Genomic DNA, 18,638 nt, shown 5'->3' on the forward strand with positions numbered 1-18,638 from the left:
ATTTTTAATACACATTAATTATTGTGATCTCTAGATTTATTAGACCTATAGGCTTTTTTTGGCAAAATTTTAGAAATTTTCCTTGTTGGGATCTGAACAGTAACAAGGATCTTGTAAACCAGTTCTACCAGGGAATTAACTTAAAATTTATAATTACAATTTTGCATTCAGGCAAGTTCGGTTTTGTTAAAGTCACCAATCATGAATTGTATGAAAACTAGCTTATAAAAACTGCATAAGAACATTGCAATCGCGAAAAGCAAGGAATCTTAATCTTAAAAACCCTAGCTATTCAACTATCGCAAGCCTATTTTTTGGTATTGCTCCAAGAGCTTAGATCTAAGTTGTCAGAGGAGCACGAAGGTGCACGACTAATAGGGAGAATACAGTACTTTCCAAAAATGTCTGGATTTAATTTTTGAACCATCTTCTTTCCTTGTAATCTACTTATCTTGTTCTATAGATGTCCAATCCCAAAACTCTCTGGATCAATCTGTTTTCTTTTCGACCTGTTTTTCAATATTTCTTCTTCTAATGTCCTATTGTACATACAAAAACCAACAACGTCTTTTCTGTTGACAAGTGCACGTCATTGCCCCCTCTTCTATCTTTTTTTCAATTTTCTCTCCTACTTTTTTGTGTCGTTTCACTTTCCCATCGTTATATTCTTACAGGTTACCTCCCCCTAATTCAGAATGGACGTACCGTCTGGGTCTTTGCTCTAAAGAAGGAGATTAGTATCTCCTTTTTGGTTCTGTAATTGAAATACAGTTATTGACAAAAAAAAAGCGCCCCAAACGATCCTCAACACTTGGAATCAATTGCAACCTGTGACAAGTTGGATTAACGTCCGAAAATACTTTTTTTCTGAAAATTAAAACAACAAAAGTTCAAGCTGGAGTCGTCAAAGCTCACGGCCGATCAGTTGAGCAAAACTGAAAAAATGCTCAAGGTGAGCTTTATTATTTTATTATTTTGAAACGGTAAATTTATAAATTAGGAATTTACAAAGTGTTCTTAAAGATATTTTAACAGCTATTGTGATGAAGTTATTTTTTTAATTGATTTTAATTTTTAATCTAGCCACTATTTTTTAATTTCACCGATTGCACTCTTTTTGGGATCAATCAGCAAGAAACTTACATTGGATCTTCAAAATGGGTAAAAATGTGTAGTTTTTTGGCGATGAGGCTCCACAACTAGGAAAAATGTATAACTGTAAATGTCATTAATCTTCATATTTTCAATCTATTTTCTTCATTTTCCGAACTGTATTTATTTAATCTAACTAGTAAACTATATTTTGTTTTCGTATCAATGAATTTTTCCTTGTAACTACAATTTAGTTTTAAATTCCGTAAAGGTTACTGTATAAGGTTATGACCAGTTTTTGCTCTTATTCAAATGTCGTCAAGCGAAATGATAACGGAACACCTCATAAAAACAAATAATGACGTTTTTCTTGAAGACTCTATAAAAGTCAGTGCTCCAAAAAACACTGCACTCCTCTGATTCACTGTTTAAATGATTTTTGCAACTTTGCACATTGTACCCAGTAGGTACTTGATGAATAACCCCAAATGTAAACATGATTTTTCAATTGATTAAGACTTTTTAAGTGTATTCTATAAGTTATAATATCAGAGAACAGATGATCAATTCCATAGTGTCTCTTATCAGCTGCGTGTTTTCTGCCGAGCTCTGGAAAATGTCAGTGATAAGGGAGAAAGGTATGAGTCGCTGACCGGTGCAAACACATGAACTTCAAAATCATATTTTGATGTCATTTAAGGAATCTAATTATTATAAGGAAAAGTGTGAAAAATGAAAATGACTCAGAAGTTAGAAAGAGGTTCGAGATTATGAAAGCTTCATTACTACCAAAAACATTAGTATGATAATTTTTAAAAAATAATAAGCTAGAAAAACAACACCAATTATCTTTCAGAAATTCAATAATAGCCGTTTTGTACATTTTACACCCAATTTCCTAAAATTTCCGAAAAATTGCGAATTGGTAAAACTTTCAGAAAATTTTTGTATCATAATTTTGAAAATCAAACAAAAAATTGTTCTCGAGTTTCATGTTTTAATTGAGTTCTAAAAACTGATATCTGAACATTCTAGAAGCTGGAACCTGTAAAATTGCTCTATAGCTCTGGAAACGTTTTTTTTGCTGTTAATTTGGCCATCTACCAACTGAAAATTTTTTAAAGTTTAAAAACTATTGGAGTTTTTAATTTAATATGATATTTGATAATGTTGGACTATTATTTGAGTATTCACATATATTTTTTCACTGCCGATGTACCTTTAAATCAATTAATTTAATTTGTTCCCATTTTGAATCTTTGCTTTCCATTCTGTACCCTTTTCCCCAAAATATTTATGAAACAATTTGTTCTTTCCTTATCTTCATTTGTTTATGACCTATTTCAAAGTTCAAAGGTTCTGTAAACATCGGGAATTTGCAATTTTTCCTAAATATTGTGTTTTTCTACAACAAAAGTGACGTTACACACATCATTCATTACCCCTTTTTTGTAGAAAACAGGTTTTTAGTTCTCTTGCTAAATAGAAAGGAAACTATTTTTTCGAAAGAAACAATGACGTGATTGAAAGTCTTGCAAAAGTGTAATCTGAATTTTAAAAGTGGGTTTTTTATTTTGAAAAACTGTTTTCAAAAATATAAATATGGGAAATATGAAATCATAATATTATCGGATTTTTTTAAATTTTAAATATTATTTTCAAATTGTTTTTCAGAAATTATTTTTTCAAATTTGTTCCATTTATAATTCGAACGAACTTTTCAATTCACTCCCCAACAGAGATCCATCTGTCGACTTTTTAACTTGTTTTTCTCTTTTTTTGTCCAATGTTTTTACGAGTAAAAAACTGTAGATCAAAAAGGGTGAAATGTGAATGTTTATGAATGTGGAAAGTTATAAATAGTGAATACGAATGGAATTTTTGTGTGAGAGAGATGAAAAAAATTGTTGATTTTAGAGTGGAATCGAGCAAATATATACAATCAGTCGATGCTCTCTGTTGTCGATCCATGCGTTCTCATTTTTGCCATTTTTCCTTGTCGGTGGTTTTTATTTTAGAACAAAGCAACTCTTTTCCTGGCCAAAAATTGTTGACTTTAATTAATTTAAGGTTATCTAGGGGTGTAAAAACATTCTGAAGGTTTTTTAGGTTTTTTGTTGTAAAAACTTTTTTACCCAGCTCGATCAAATAATTTTCCGTTTAAAAAATTTAAGTAAATTTTTAAATATTTTATTTAGCTGAAACAGTGGTCTGAGAATTTTTCAGATCTACTTTGCCATGACTATCTGCTGCCAAAAGCAGGTAAGCTTTTTCTGCCTTCATGGAAGCTTGAAATGTTTATTAAAATTCAAACGCTGTTTAAATTTAAATTGTTTGAATATGAATGTTTCAAAATTCTCAGTTAAAAACCTTCTCCATTCTAATTTTTTGTTCCGAATAGCCTACCTGCAATATTTCGGTGTGTCAAACTTTTGTTAAGGCAGTAGAAATTAGTTTCCAATTCATACGTATACTATTTTAGCGCTTGAGTTTTTGGTTTTGGAAATGTTATGTATTATGATGTTTTGATGGCTTCTTAATTTTTAAAAAATTGAGAAAAATTAAGAGATGCTTGACAATTGTCAAATTGTAAATTCAAGAATCAAAAAAATTGCCGTATTTTCTCTCATTCACTAGGTTTTTTTCGACTAATTTTGTAGAAAATTCTTAATTCTCTAGAGCTATTTCATTATACATGTGTGGTCTAAAACTGTTTAGAATTTTCGAAATATCCAATTCGCCGAATGTTTCGAAAATTTCGCAATAAAAGGGCACTGACAGCTGGAGGGTCCAATTTCAATACAGATGGCCGAGGTCTTCAGAAGGAGAAAAAAGATTCAAGGAATGGATTAGTGTTCGTTCATAGTGTCTAGAGAAGCACACGACGAGAAGGAAAAACCACGTCACGTTCACCCATTTCTTCTCCCTGTTTTCTGTTTCCTCTTCACTTTGAACGCTTTGGTTTGTGTCACTAATTTTGCCAGCGTTCTCTGAATCTCTCGATCCATTTCTATATTTCGTAGTTTTGTTGTCCGTCTAGACGTCTGCGTATTCTGAGATTCAACGATGACGAAACTTTTTGGGAGCTCTGTGAAAGCGGTGGGGGAGCACAAAAAGAGAGAGAGTGCTCCCTTGCGGCGTCACTAAACTACTCGTCACCCAAAAGAGCCCACCTAACGAGAGTTACCTTTCCTTTTCCGGTTTTATAGATTTTTTCCATTTTTTATTCATGAGTTTCTAGATATTTTCCCAGGGCTTTTTTCAATCTATTCTAATTGTAGTATTTTTCATTCGAGGAGCTAAGACATTTAGCTCAAATTTAAAGCTAAATTTTTGAAAAAAAGTAACTTTTAATTTTTGGAGAAGTTAAACTAAATATAAAATTCTCCCTATTAATTTAATGTTTAGAATTTCTGACCATTTTTTTTCTTATCAGAAGTATTCTTAAAACTAATCCTGGGTTCCCATCCTGGTTTCCCCATTCCTTAAAAAAACGTTCCGATTATAAATATAATATTGCAAAAACCACTTTTTAAATACCAACCACATGCAAACTTGCAAATACCTTCTAGATCCCAGTTTCCTGAAACATAAAAACTTTAAATAGCTGCTGATCACACTTCCGAGAAGCAAATCCTAATCAGTTCTATTGAAAGAGCTACCATTTTTTCCCACATCCACCCTCTACTTCTTCTTCATATTTTCATAGCGGATTATGATGCGGCTCAAGACTTACACTCATGTTTTTTCTCTTTTTATCTTCATCTATTTTTCCATCAAATATCATAGAATATCATCAATAAATCCGTCTCCGAAAATCCCATCATTTTTCTGTTTTCCCAGCGAATCTTGTTGATAGCAGATATTCTGTGATGGAAAAAACGTGTGTCTTTGAAAATTTCTGAAAATCTAGAAGGATCCCATGTCCGTTGTAAATGTTTACGGATTGTTTTTCTATTTTTTGCAGGCTTCTTCGTAACTTTTTCGTTCTGATTTCACTTATTTACTAACTTTCGTAATGCTTAAGATTATGTTACTTCATTTGGTAATGGATATAACCCCCAAAAATCTGCAAATTTTGAAATAATGGACAACGTCATGTCTATGAAGGGGCCTGGATTTCAAAATACCTTTTCAATTATTCATTTCACAACTCAAGACACCACCACGTCATTTTCTCAGATTTGGCACCTTTTATTTTTTTTATTCTCACGCTGTACAGATTGTTGACCAATTTTTTTTTGGCTTCAAGCATCAAAAGTTGTCAGTTTTGAATTAATTAGTCAAACTCGAACCAGACAATAATGATGTGAGTTTAGCTGAAAATGTTCTGAATCTCATAGAATTTTTTAATTTACAATTTCAGGCAAAGCGAAAAACAATAAAGATTTTAGGGAATTTCGAATCCTACTGGATATTTTTTTTGTTGTTAAAAATTTGAAAAACATGTTGCAAAAGAAACTGAGAATACGTCACATCCACCCTCACATATTCATTCTATTCTTATCGGACAAAAACGCGGCTGAGTTTTTTCTCTACTCACCCCTTCTTTCTCAATTTTCAATTCAAATCCATCGTCTTCTAGTAGCTGGACAGCCGGTCGGAGCGTTTTCACTTCCTATTCGGCCCACGTCACTTGTCCGTTCCATTCACGTCATCTTTCAGATTCCAAAATGAACGTTTCATTTATTGGGATATTGAAAGAATCTCAGAGGATAATAATAGTTGTTATAGAGCTTCCTGCCATTTTTCCACTGAACTTCACATACATGAAACTAGCAATTTCAGTATAGTTGTGATTCTCAAGTGGGGATCAAACATCTTTATGATGTTGGCAGTCAAAGTTTTTGGATAATATTAAAATTTGCTAGTATACGTACAGTTGATTTCCAATTTCCAATAAACCTCGCAGCTCTTCTAGTAGACTTACACTTCACTTGTTCCACTTTGACAATTTATATATCGGTTCCCTTTCGTTTAATCAAAAAGTTGCAAACTGACAAAATATGTGAAATATGTTTTCATATATTTGATAGTGAACCCCTTTTTGATAAAACTAAAGACAACCTAGATATAAGCCGTCAAAGTAGAGCATTGGAGTTCCATGTCTACTACGGAACAATACAATACGTTCGTGCTCTAACTCTTTTCCTGTTCTTTGTAAAATGTATCATATGGATTATTCCACAGTAAACAAGATCATAAACAATTGAAACCCTAAGATCCTATGACCCCCCATGAGGAGTTTACAAAGAGCCTTTCTCTTCTAATCTCAAAACAAAATGACGTGCAATCATCATAACTTTAATATGTTTGCTATTTTTAACATCGACCACTTTTGATTCACGGGGATTTGTCTTGAATTTTATAGAATGAATCAAAAACATTTCAGCGTCATTTCGACCTTTCACCTCATGGATCTCATGAGAGTTTTCCCTTAATAAATAAACAATAGATTTTTAATATAAAAAATGTGTAATCGGATCCATTATGTATTTCTTTTTTCTGCAAATGTCAAGCTATGAATGTTTTTCGGCGCCCCTCATCCTCCTCCACATCATCATCATTTTCTCATCATTTATTCCTTTTTCGTCTTTTTTTTAGAAGTTGACATCATTTTCATTCATTGGAACACTTTTTTTTTGGAACTCGTTGATGTTTCCATTCTGATAAGATCTCGATAAAGATCTTAGAAACTATAATCAGATTAATTTCCGGCAACTATTTCCGTCTTCCAAGTAGAAAAGTAAATCCCTCTCAAACTCACCTGCTCTTTAGAAATGTCTCGTTTTTTTTCATGCTTCACCTGACTGCTATTTACAAGAAATTATGATGTTTTCATTTCCGAGCACCAGCAGCAGTGTCCGTTTATGCCGTCATGGTCTTTGGAACTCCTTTCGGGTGGCTCTTTAGATGAGAAATGGGTTTGTATATGCCCAAAGCGCCCATACTTTTTTGGAGTAAAACATCACTTTTTAGTCAGAATAGATCACAAAAACTACAAGCTTTCTTCCGAATACATATGTAAATGTCTCGGTTCTTTCCGAGAGTAATGCTTTTTGCAAATTATTTTCTTGAACTTTCCCATGGTTTTCGTTAGCTCAACATTTTGAGGTGTGATCGTGATTTGATGAGCATCCAGATTCTTTTTATTTATTTAATTTTAGTTTCAAGCCAAAAAAAATGAAATAGAGAAAATGTGGTATATTCAGTTTAATAAAAATAGGTCCTTTGGAATTAGTCACACGTGTAGGCACAAGGTTTGTGTAGGTCGCCTAGAAAACTGGTAGCCAGAGAGTTTCGTAATGTATTGCCTAAACTTGGCATTTTAGTCATTCTATAGTCATTCTGTAGTCAGTTGTTAAGTTTTGAAATGTTCTTCTCAGTGGCGATGACAATTGTGATGTCAAGCGAAAATTTCAAAACTTTTAGTCATATTGTTGCTTTTTACTACTTTTATCGTAATTTCTCAAAGAACTCCTTTTCCGGCTGCCTGGTTCTATGATCTTTCTAGTGAACAAACACTGACAAAACGCACTATTGAGCCGTACGCGGTCATTCGAATCAAAATTTGCCTTCTATGTTTTAAAGATAAAAAAGGAAAAGGAAATTTATTGTTTTAATGAGTTACCATAGCTACAATTGAAAAATGAAATGTCTTGACCTAAAATGTGCAGCTGCAAAACCGTCACCCACCTTCTCTAGATCAGTAAAATCGGTTCACCTGTCATGTCAAAGATTGATGCAACAATATTTTATAAACGTCCAACCCATAAAATCCAAAAGTCATTTTACGTATCTCCCATCTACCCAATTCCATGTTTCCCATGTAACTCGTGCTCTCTGCGTCTCCTCGATGACCGTACTGTCTCCAACTGTCATGTAGTTTTTCCCTCACTCTCTCTGTCTCTATGTGTCTCCATCTGTCTCTCATAAAAGTGACATCACTTTCTCGGTCGATTTCAAAACGACAGAAAGAAAGACAGTTTCTACCATAGGGCGGAGCCTCGTGTCCACCGTTCAAAACAAAAATTGTCAGTTTGTCTTTAAATATCTTTATTATGTTTTCTTACCGCATGTTTCATATAGTTTCACATGTTGCAATTTTGAATTAAATCATTACGAAATTATTGTCACAACCCTCTCCCTGTATGATGACATATTTCAAATAACCTTCGAGATAAATGTGTACTTTGAAGTATCTTATCATTTAATAGATAATGTCTCTAAAATTTCAACTTACTTGGTTCTTTTAGGTAGCGTCATTTAGTCTCAAATTTTGTGTCTTTCTAATCTTTTTTCTGCTAGCTAGCCAACAGTTTTTCTTGTATTCTTGACGTAAACATTACCGGTTAAGCACAATATTTTGTGCTATTTTCTGTTAGTTATGGTGACATCAGATTATCATCTCGATAAAATAAGATCTTTCGAAATGTTAAAACACTTTCTCTTAAAATCTAGTTTTTGAACTGAACTTGAATTTCAAAACTTTTCAAATTGCAAATGCATTAGGTTACCAACGGGATCAAGTAGGACTTTTCCAAAATGTTCTATTTAAAGAGGATGATGTTAAAAAAATTTCTTCCATGAATAAGCTTTATTCTTACATTCCGACCTCATACCTACCTGCCTGCCTACCTGCCTGCCTACCCATTTTCTGCATTTTTCATGAGCCCCCAATGTTAACTTTTTTTTTTTTTCATCAAATACCTTGTTCATAATTCAATTAAATTAGCTGTGGTTACTTTCGGAAAGGCATACCCGTAGGCACGTAAGTGGTTAGGCAGGCAGGTGTGCCTTCTTTGCATTTTGACCGTAATTTCTGCAACAGCACGTTCAGAATCTATCTGTTCTCATATCAATTCTTCTATGATTTTTTCTTCGGTATCTTTAACATTTGACGTCATCTGTAAAAGAATAAGTGGCTTTTGACCTTCTTAAGTCTCCCGTTTATTTTTATATTTTTAATATTTATTTTCAAATTTTCATGAAAAGGTGATACTTTTTGATTTGAAATTATAAATCTTCAAGCAGGAAAATTCTAAATTTACTAATTTTCAGAATATGACAGTACTTGACACAGTCACAATCTCTACATGCGGGTTGGCTGCACTTATTCGCGAGGCTCCAGACACAACGCTTGTTGTCGATTGTCGTGGATTTACAGAATACAATGAATCTCATGTTCGACACTCTATGAATGCATTTTTCTCGAAACTCATCAGAAGACGTCTTTTTGAAAATAAGGTAAGTCGTTTTTTTTTTGGAAAAATATTTGTTTTTCATTATTTGCTCGTTACTTGCTTTTTTCTTCTATTTTCCTTGAACAATCATATATCAATAGAGTAAAAAACTCTGTCTGATTTCTCCAAATTTCTTTCAATCTTCCCAATAATATTGATTAGTTTTTTGTGTTTGTGAATGCTAGTGAGTGGCGCAGCGGGCCGCGAATTGACGTCATAAGAAGGGGACGGTATTGGATCGAAACACACAAAAAAGAGTGGAATGAATGGACTAGAACGTTAAGAGACCAACGGTCTAAAAGTCAAAGCCTTATTTTTAGTGCAATGGAACCAACATTAGTCAAACAGGTGGGGGACTCGCATTCGGTGAATTTCTGAAACTGATGATTAAATTATTGGTATACACAAGTCAGGTTTAGTCACTTTAATTGTAGACTAGACTTACAATTAGCTAGACTTGTAATTTTTGAGCTGCAAAATTGGAGAAACAAAAGTGAGTCAGCTATAGCCTAGGCATAGATTAATTGTGTTGAATTATTTATGTGTATGTTGATCAAATTTCACGTCAGGCATGAATATTGAAAAAGTTATTAATTCTAAACATTTGACAACGTACCTTTTAGCCTGATTAAATACGATATTCTTTTAAAAAAAAGTATTCTAGCAATTCTCATATGTACAACATAAGAACTATAAGATTTTTATAAATGCGCCAAAATGTTTTTTTTCTGAAAATTCTATAGATTTTTATATAAGTTCCCTTTCTAGATTTGCTATTTTTTGATCTCATTGAAACTTCCAAACATTTTCCTCGCTTTGCACCCCGTTATCAGCCATGATTTGTGTCTCTTATCCAAACATTGGCTCTTTTTTGTGTGATTTTTGTGTGACCACCCGAAATAATTATAGGATTTTTTACGAAATTCGTCTGACTTCTACCGCTGCAAATCACACTTTTTTTCAAAAAATGACATCAATATGCAAACATGTATCTACCGTAACATAACGCAATTATACGTTGCAAATGAGTCATTTAAAGGTGCATGATGAAATTAAATAGACTACAGTAGATTTCATCATTTCAAGGATCCAAATGGCCCATTGACTCATTGAATTTCAAAAAAGCAGTCCTTTATGACTTCCTACTCACTGATTCGGATCTATGCATCATACAGAACAGCCTCATTTTACGGCCTCCTGGTAATTCAAAACATTTTTTGTCTCTCGGCAATGAATCACAAGCTATTACTAGCTATGATTCATGTCTTTTCTTAGCCGCGTGCAAAACCAATGGTGACTAATTCTTTGTCTCCGTGAATCATTCCGCGTCGGGTGCCGCCACCGCATGACTCAAATAGTGTATACCATCATACAAATGGGCGGTGTTATGGGTGAACACTTTCCTGATGTTGGTCAGTCGTAGAAATTGAGAGCAACCATTTACAACTTTGGTCAGTTTCGTGTACATACCGTATTTCCTATGTTGTAATATTGCTGTGGCCTGCCTTACTTTGGGAGCCTATATCTCGGCTGTTTTTGGAATTATTAAAAAGTTGTCTATTGTCAAAGTGTTTCTTATTCCTTTTTCTATAGTTTTGTAATTGAAAATTCATTGATATAATTAAAATTAACTGAAATATATGCAGTCAAAGTATAGCTTTGAAGAAAATAGCTTTGGAAATTTTTGATTTTTGATTTTTAAATTTGATCTCAAGTCCCTTTATTCATCATTATCAGTTGTTTCATTAAAAAAATTTATAGAAGAAGTCACATTCGGCAAATAGACATATGACATGAATATTGATAAAAGATGCACAATATCAATTAGGGGGAGAATTCTAAACATTCTAGTTCTGAAAATATAACATATGTACATTTCTCGATACGCTTTGTTCGCTGAAAATTCTTAGAAAATAATATTTTTGCATATCCGAGGTGCTAAATAATTTCGAATTTTACCTATTAGGGGGCGTTTTCCGGGCAAGACACGGGAATCCCATCGAATACCTATTTCGAACTTACTTTAGGCAGCTCAAATATTTTTGTCTGCAAAACAATTAACTTCCGGCTTCTTTTTTTGAATATTTTTTGCAATAGATCTATTTTGTCTGTGTTTTTTTCTTCCAACCACACCCAATCCCTTTCTCATACAAACACATGTTCATTCCGTTTCTAGGTATACACTCTCTGTCCCCCCATCCATCTAACCCATTTGTGTCTTCGCCTGACGTAACAAATAAAAACGACCGAATATGTAATGTACATGGGCATACAAATACAATTTTCTGATCATTAGTGACATAGTGATAAGAATGGAATAAAGAAAAAACAGAAGAAGAAGAAGGTGTATGCCTTTCAATGTTTTCTATAGAAGTTAGGCTGAGTCATGAGCAGGGAAAAACAAATGTGTACGGAGACACACGTATTTATTATCGGCCCTTGCCATGCCATAAATGCGACGAAGGAAAAGCCATAACAATCAACAAGTCTGAAAATTTTAATTTCACTTTTCCCTTATCTAGAACATTTTTAACATGAATTTTCACTTTGGCTCAATGCAAACATTTTATCCCACTGGCTCACATTTAAGACTTTTGCATCATTTTTGTGCTTAGTAATTCTTGCAAAGTCAATTGCTCCCTGTCTGATCTTCCAACTTTTTCATCCATTGACTCATTTCTCCTGTCCAGAATCAAATCAAAGATATGATTCACAACTGGTCAGCAGGGTGGCTCGTTGAGCCACAAACAAACATAAAGCCTCTCTTTTTCATGGTCAAAGACCAACACTCTCAAATTTTGATATCTATTTTTGAATTGTTTAGTAAACAACGTGAAATTCATATTGCTCTGTATTTCAGCTCGACGATAACTGCTTAATTCATCAATTGATGAGCTGCTCGTCAGGTTGCACAAAAATGGATGAGAAGCTTGATTTAGTTTTATACGCAGAAGAAGATAAGCCACGTGGAAACAAGAGACGGTAATACTTTTTTTCAAGTGATTTCATAGTTAACCTCTATACTTTCAGAATCGCGTCGTGTAATGCTCCAGAATCCACTGCAAAAATCATGCGAGTTCTGAGAGAACGACTCGAGGACACTGACAAATTTCGAAGCGTCATGGTTCTTGAAGGTAAGCTTTCTTAGAATTTCTGATAGTATTCTCTGACATGTCACGTCTAGTTTACAAGTTTACAAGCGAGAAACATGTCATGCGGATTTGATTCTGACACATCATGTCAAAAACTGAGAGTCCCAGTGTGTGTGGCTTAGAGCTCTTCACATGGTGGCCTTCTTTCAAATGTTTAGTCAAATTGAGTTGACTTGTATTGTGATTAAAAGTGTGTGTGTAATGTTTGAACTCTTTTGTGTGACTTGCCAGTGACTAATGATAGATTAGAGTGAGATTTTTGATTCTAGATTTGGGATTTTAGATTTTTTGCTCAAAAACCAAAAATTGTAGTGCCAAGTATTCAGATCTAAGAACTCACGTATTCGCTTCCTGGTTTAATTTTTAATTTTTAATACTTGTTGATCGGATATCTAGGTACATAATGTTCAGCTCTGAAATTAAATCAAAGCCCCTTATTCTCTCCCTTTTCTTTTTTTTTTTCTTGCTAATGACATTAGGGCAAAAAAAGGCAATCCTTCTCCTGCTTCTCAACGAGAAGGATGCTGTTTCTTTTCCACTTCCAATTCTTTGCTTTATTCTCCATTTTCTCCCCCCATTCGTTTTCAGCATTCAATTTTTGCTACTCTTCTCTGATTTGCACTCTTCCTCCTCCTCCTCTTCTAGTTTCAGATAATCCCTTCTAGATTTATCATCTTTTTTTCTTTTTTTCATAAGCTTCTCATGATATGAGCAACACGTTTCGCGCGGTGCCAAGCACCATAATTAGAGTGTCGTGTGTGTGTGTATGTGAGTGAATGAGTAAGTGAGAGAGTGTGCTGTGATTTAAGCACATTGATCATACTCCAACGGCCTTTTCAATTCTAAAACAGTATGACTCATAATCCGAGAGCTCAAAGAGCATGAATACGTGATTAGACTAATCAAATGTGTGAATACTGAGAAACATTGCAAGTTTTGCAATACCAATTCTAATCTTTTTTTTTCAAATTTTGAGTCACTTTTCTCTGGAAAAATGATTGCAAACCGGTATTTCACACGTCTGCAAAAATTTCAACATTTTTCTGATTGGTAATAATAGTTTGTAGATAGATAGGTTAATGATATTTTTCAATGAAACAAGTAGTTTTCAAGTCAGGGTATTTGAGTCAGAGAGATGATCACACACTTTTCAATGCAAAATGCTCTTTTTCTTGCCATCTTGCACATACACACAAAGCTCTTCTGACTCATACTCTCTCTTTTTTCCCTTTCCTTTTTCTCCCACCGCTCTATCCTATTGATCATAAAAGGCCGAAATGACGACGGCAGGGTGGACGTCTTCTATGTTCTTTCCCTCATCCACACATACTATTTCGAGAAGTCCTCTAACAATCTGCGGTACCTTCTAGGCTTATGTCCTCCCCCGTCCAACTCCTCCCACTTCTTCCACTCCTTCTGAATACTTCCAAACGAGCCCCGCTATAGTGCTGTGCTCAGTGGACCCTCCAAGTTGCCAAATTTTTCAAATGGGTGGTCAACCGTTTGAGGCGTTCCGTAAGAATCGCAAACGAAAGAAGACGAAAAATAAGAAGAAACGAAGAAATAACAATAATTCAAAGAACAAAACTCCCAACACTTTTCCTAATGAAATTGAAGAGCAAGACCCCGTATCATCACTTCCGACATTCCCAGCTAAAAAATTTGGACTAAAACTTCAACTTACTCTCACTTCTTCTCCTACTAACTCATCTAGTCCTATTTCGAGTTCTTCACCAACCAATGGTACGTTTTAAATTCTTCGTATTAAAAATCAAATCAATATAAAATTAAATGTGTGATAAGAAGAGGAAAGAGTCGCTTTCAATACAATCTTTGTCGTCGACATACTAATTTTCATATTCTATTGTGACTCATTTTTGTTTTCAATATTTGTCCCTCCTATCGCCTACTTTGTTTTCAGTTTTCAGCCTTCATTTCACCCCCACTATTTTCAGAATTCCATGATCTCATACTGCGCACTTTCATAGATTCTTAGAATCATATTTCTTGATAACAACAAAAAGTTCATTCATCATGCTTTTTAGTGTTTACAATAACTTATGATTAAGTGATAGAACAACTAGATATATACCTAACATACCTGAACAAGTTTGAGAGAAGGGGTGAAAGAGGCAAAAAAATTGGAATGCGACATTGTCATCGATGAGTCACTTCGTCAATAGCGGCGCCCGATGGTGGGGGAGAGAGATCGAGAGATGGTGAGACGGATGACGCACAGTGAGATAGAATATGAAACCATGAGAGCATATAGAGAAATAAGAGAGCAGAAAAACACAATAAGTGTGTGTGAGTGTGTCATCGAGAGAGAGGCGGGAAAACGAAAAACCACCTGTGGGATAGAGGTGAAAAAAGAGAAAAAAAAGTGAAGAAGAAAATAGTTTCTATCTCCTCCTACTTTTCTGTTCACATCGATACTGAAACCTATTCCTCATTTATTCTTAATTGAATTAGAAGAATGAAAACAATGAAGTCAATATCTAATACTTTTTTCTGTTTCTCGATTTTCCTGATAAAGCTTCTAACTGATAAGAAACCAACGTCGGGGCAGCTTTTCCTCAATAAAATTTCCACTTTCCTGATACTTTGGTCTACTTTCCTTGTTTCAATTGAAACTCTACTTTTCTTTTGCAAATGACTTTCTTGCTAATCTTTTGAATTTTTGAATTGAAATTTTTTGAGACGATACATTTATTAAATATGCAAAAAAACGTTTCAAAATTTTTTAACATCTTTTTGGCTGAAAAAAAGATATGAGTCAGTAGTGTCATTCCCCCTCCCCTTCCAACAAATTAACGATCATACACACCACCACATCAGTCAGTCACTCCTTTCTCTCTCGTTCCCCTCCTCTCATTTAATATGATGATGATTCATTTTTGTTCTTTGCAACCCGATACCATCATACATTCTATGATTAGTAAGTGAACAATATATATGTATATATATATATACATAATTTCTAATCATAACGAAATCAAATTCACGCCGCCTTGTTCCTCGTCGTCTGGAGCAAAGGAAGGCGAGGCGGTACACACTTCCGCTATTATCTTATCATTTCTTCCTCTTCCTATTCTTGCTCCTTTTTCATTTGAATATATAAAGTGTCTGTTGTTATTATCACGGTCTAGTCTGCCATCGTTCTCTGAAAACATTATTCTCTCCGCCTAACTATCTTTATCTTCTATCAGAATTCCAAATCCAAATCAAAAACCCAAGCGCAAAATGAGCCCATGCGTAGTGTCCCGGATAAGACCCACACTTTCGTTCATGCAAGATACTGGTCCGTCAGAATTTTGAATAATCTACATAATTTTACTTTTGAATTTTTCAGGTGGCTTCAAACAATTCGCACAACAATATCCTCAATTGTGCGAGAGTTCAGAAGGAATGACTCGTTTGCCACAAAGCCTCTCACAACCATGTCTATCCCAACCAACTGGAGATGGAATCACATTGATCACTCCAAATATTTATCTCGGAAGTCAAATTGATAGCTTGGATGAGACCATGTTAGATGTAAGTTTGTTGACTCTTGAATATTTCATAATTCCTTTCCCAAAAAGTGATGGTGATGATAAGTCTGAAATCATCAACAAGTGCACACGTCACCATAGTTTCATTCCAGAAAAATCTCTCCACATTTAGTTTTATATAGCGGAGACAAGACACCCACTTTTTCATTTATTTACATACCTCCCGGGGTCAACTGACTGCCAGAGGCGACATGTGCCTCTCTTGTGTAATCGGAAGGGGGGCGACGACTAAAAAATGATTCATCTCAAAGTGCGGTAAAATTTAATGAAAACTAGAAAAATAGAAGAATACAGAGATTTTATTTTGAAACCCAATTTCAATACATTTTTTTGGGGACGATGACTAATTTTCAATGTTTTTTCCAGGCTCTTGATATCAGTGTTGTCATCAACCTTTCTATGACTTGCCCCAAATCCGTATGCATCAAAGAAGATAAGAATTTTATGAGAATCCCAGTAAATGACTCCTATCAAGAAAAACTTTCTCCATATTTTCCAATGGCTTATGAATTTCTTGAAAAATGCAGAAGAGCCGGAAAGAAGTGCCTGATTCATTGTTTGGCTGGCATTTCTAGAAGCCCCACACTGGCTATTTCGTATATTATGCGCTACATGAAAATGGGAAGCGATGATGCATACAGGTATAGGAATTGCAAAATTTGACTTGTTTAATCTTAATCCTAATCTTCCTTCTATTTCAGATATGTGAAAGAGCGTCGCCCTTCGATCTCGCCAAACTTCAATTTTATGGGACAATTGCTTGAATACGAGAATGTTTTAATCAAAGATCATGTGCTTGACTACAATCAAGCTTCAAGACCACACCGACATATGGACTACTATGGGCCATCTGATCTGTGTCCACCAAAGGTTCCAAAAAGTGCATCATCCAACTGTGTATTCCCTGGAAGTACTCATGATGAATCATCACCATCTTCTCCTTCTGTATCAGAAGGATCAGCTGCAAGTGAGCCTGAGACATCATCATCAGCTGCTTCATCTTCATCAACTGCATCTGCACCTCCATCGATGCCTTCTACAAGTGAACAAGGAACATCGTCAGGAACAGTTAATGTCAATGGAAAGAGAAATATGACCATGGATTTGGGACTTCCCCATCGCCCAAAAGCTCTTGGACTTCCATCAAGAATCGGTACTTCTGTTGCGGAGCTGCCGTCTCCATCAACTGAACTTTCGAGATTAAGCTTTAATGGTCCAGAAGCAATTGCTCCATCTACTCCAATTCTTAACTTTACCAACCCATGTTTCAATTCTCCAATCATCCCAGTTGCATCTAGCTCGCGAGAAGTTATTCTGACCCTTCCAACTCCAGCTGCTTCATCTTCTTCTTCAACATCATCTGAACCATCTTTTGATTTCTCATCATTTGAATCTTCATCATCGTCTTCAATTGTTGTCGAGAACCCATTTTTCGCCAGCACAGAAGTGCCTGCTGGATCATCATCGATATCCACACCATCTGGATCACAATCAACTCCAGCATCTGCTTCTTCATCAGCTGCTTCTAGATGCAGAATGAAGGGATTCTTTAAAGTATTCAGCAAGAAGGCTCCAGCTTCAACTTCCACCCCGGTTAGTATAATGAAATTACATTAAACTCCCCCACAAGCCGAATCAATTTTTATTTTTCACATTTTCAGGCTTCCTCAACCCCTGGAACTTCCCGAGCAGCTCGTCCAGAATGTCTCCGATCATCCGGCATCATTATCTCAGCACCAGTTCTTGCAATTACAGAAGAAGAAGATGCCGAGTCTCCAGAATCGGGGTTTAACGAACCCGAAGTCGGAGAAGAAGACGATGATTCGGTGTCAATTTGCTCGACGAGCTCTTTGGAAATTCCGTGTCACCAGTAATTTTGTGAACATCATTCTCTAGTCCACACATAAGTTTCTTCAAATTGAAGAAGAACTATGAAAAATGATTGAAAATTCTTTATTTCAATCAGAACCATTTTTCATCCATCTCTCCCAACATCATTACTCTCATTACAATATGTGATAATTGTATCCCCTTCATCAATCCATCCCACTTCACCCCCTCTCCACATTTTTAAAGTGTCGACGGGTACTGTGTGCTCTTGATTTTGAGCCCTGACCCCCTTCCCCAAGTTCTTCTTCATGAAAAGCAATATTTGAACTCGTGATGTTCGATTCTTTCCGTTTCTTTTTTATTTTTTTTTATTTTTTATATCTTGAATCCATTAGAGTATCCCAATTTTATCAACCATGTTACTTTATTTGACATTACATTTTTTGTATATAACCCGGCAAATTTCATTTATTTATACCATTCAACCCCACCAACCAAAACATCACCCCCAATTTTTCATTTTTAAACCTCTACTGATTCTGGTCTAGCCTGACGTACCACACATTTAATTATGTGGAATTGAAAGAATAATTCAATTAATAATAATGAAAAAAGTTTTTTTTTGACATTTATGTTGAGTTGATTACAAAGTAAAAATTTCAGAGAAGAGGAACCTTGGAAACCTGAAATGTTTTACAAAAATGCAGACTAGATTACACAAAATTACAATACACAGCTTTGAGATGACACAAAGAAAAACGTATTAA

General features: G+C 34.8%; 1 protein-coding gene and 2 non-coding genes across 9 annotated transcripts; 2 read left to right on the forward strand and 1 right to left on the reverse strand.

The window, feature by feature from the left end:
- Positions 1-943: 943 nt before the first annotated feature.
- On the forward strand, positions 944-18,497 carry vhp-1 (the record flags this gene model as incomplete). 7 transcript variants are annotated; one of them, NM_001356833.4, is made up of 8 exons in its annotated part: positions 944-952; positions 9,154-9,339; positions 12,196-12,317; positions 12,366-12,469; positions 15,840-16,024; positions 16,408-16,682; positions 16,743-17,634; positions 17,703-17,915. In NM_001356833.4, 8 exons carry the CDS (start codon positions 944-946, stop codon positions 17,913-17,915), a joined length of 1,986 nt encoding a protein of 661 aa, NP_001343753.1. The 7 variants fall into 7 exon arrangements, 6 of the variants coding, with proteins under 6 accessions (NP_001343753.1, NP_001364748.1, NP_001421842.1 ...); NM_001377798.2 differs by lacking the exon at positions 944-952 and having other exon boundaries at positions 17,703-18,497; NM_001434913.1 differs by lacking the exons at positions 944-952; positions 9,154-9,339 and having other exon boundaries at positions 12,226-12,317.
- On the reverse strand, positions 7,229-8,889 carry anr-54. The gene is made up of 2 exons (NR_101685.1): positions 8,780-8,889; positions 7,229-8,393 (listed from the first exon to the last, which is right to left on the reverse strand).
- On the forward strand, positions 13,598-13,654 carry F08B1.8. Its single transcript, NR_101686.1, has one exon. It is a non-coding gene; the product is annotated as an Unclassified non-coding RNA F08B1.8 (non-coding RNA).
- Positions 18,498-18,638: the final 141 nt, after the last annotated feature.

The sequence above is a fragment of the Caenorhabditis elegans genome, chromosome II (genome assembly GCF_000002985.6).
Source record: "Caenorhabditis elegans chromosome II".
NCBI lineage: Eukaryota > Metazoa > Nematoda > Chromadorea > Rhabditida > Rhabditidae > Caenorhabditis > Caenorhabditis elegans.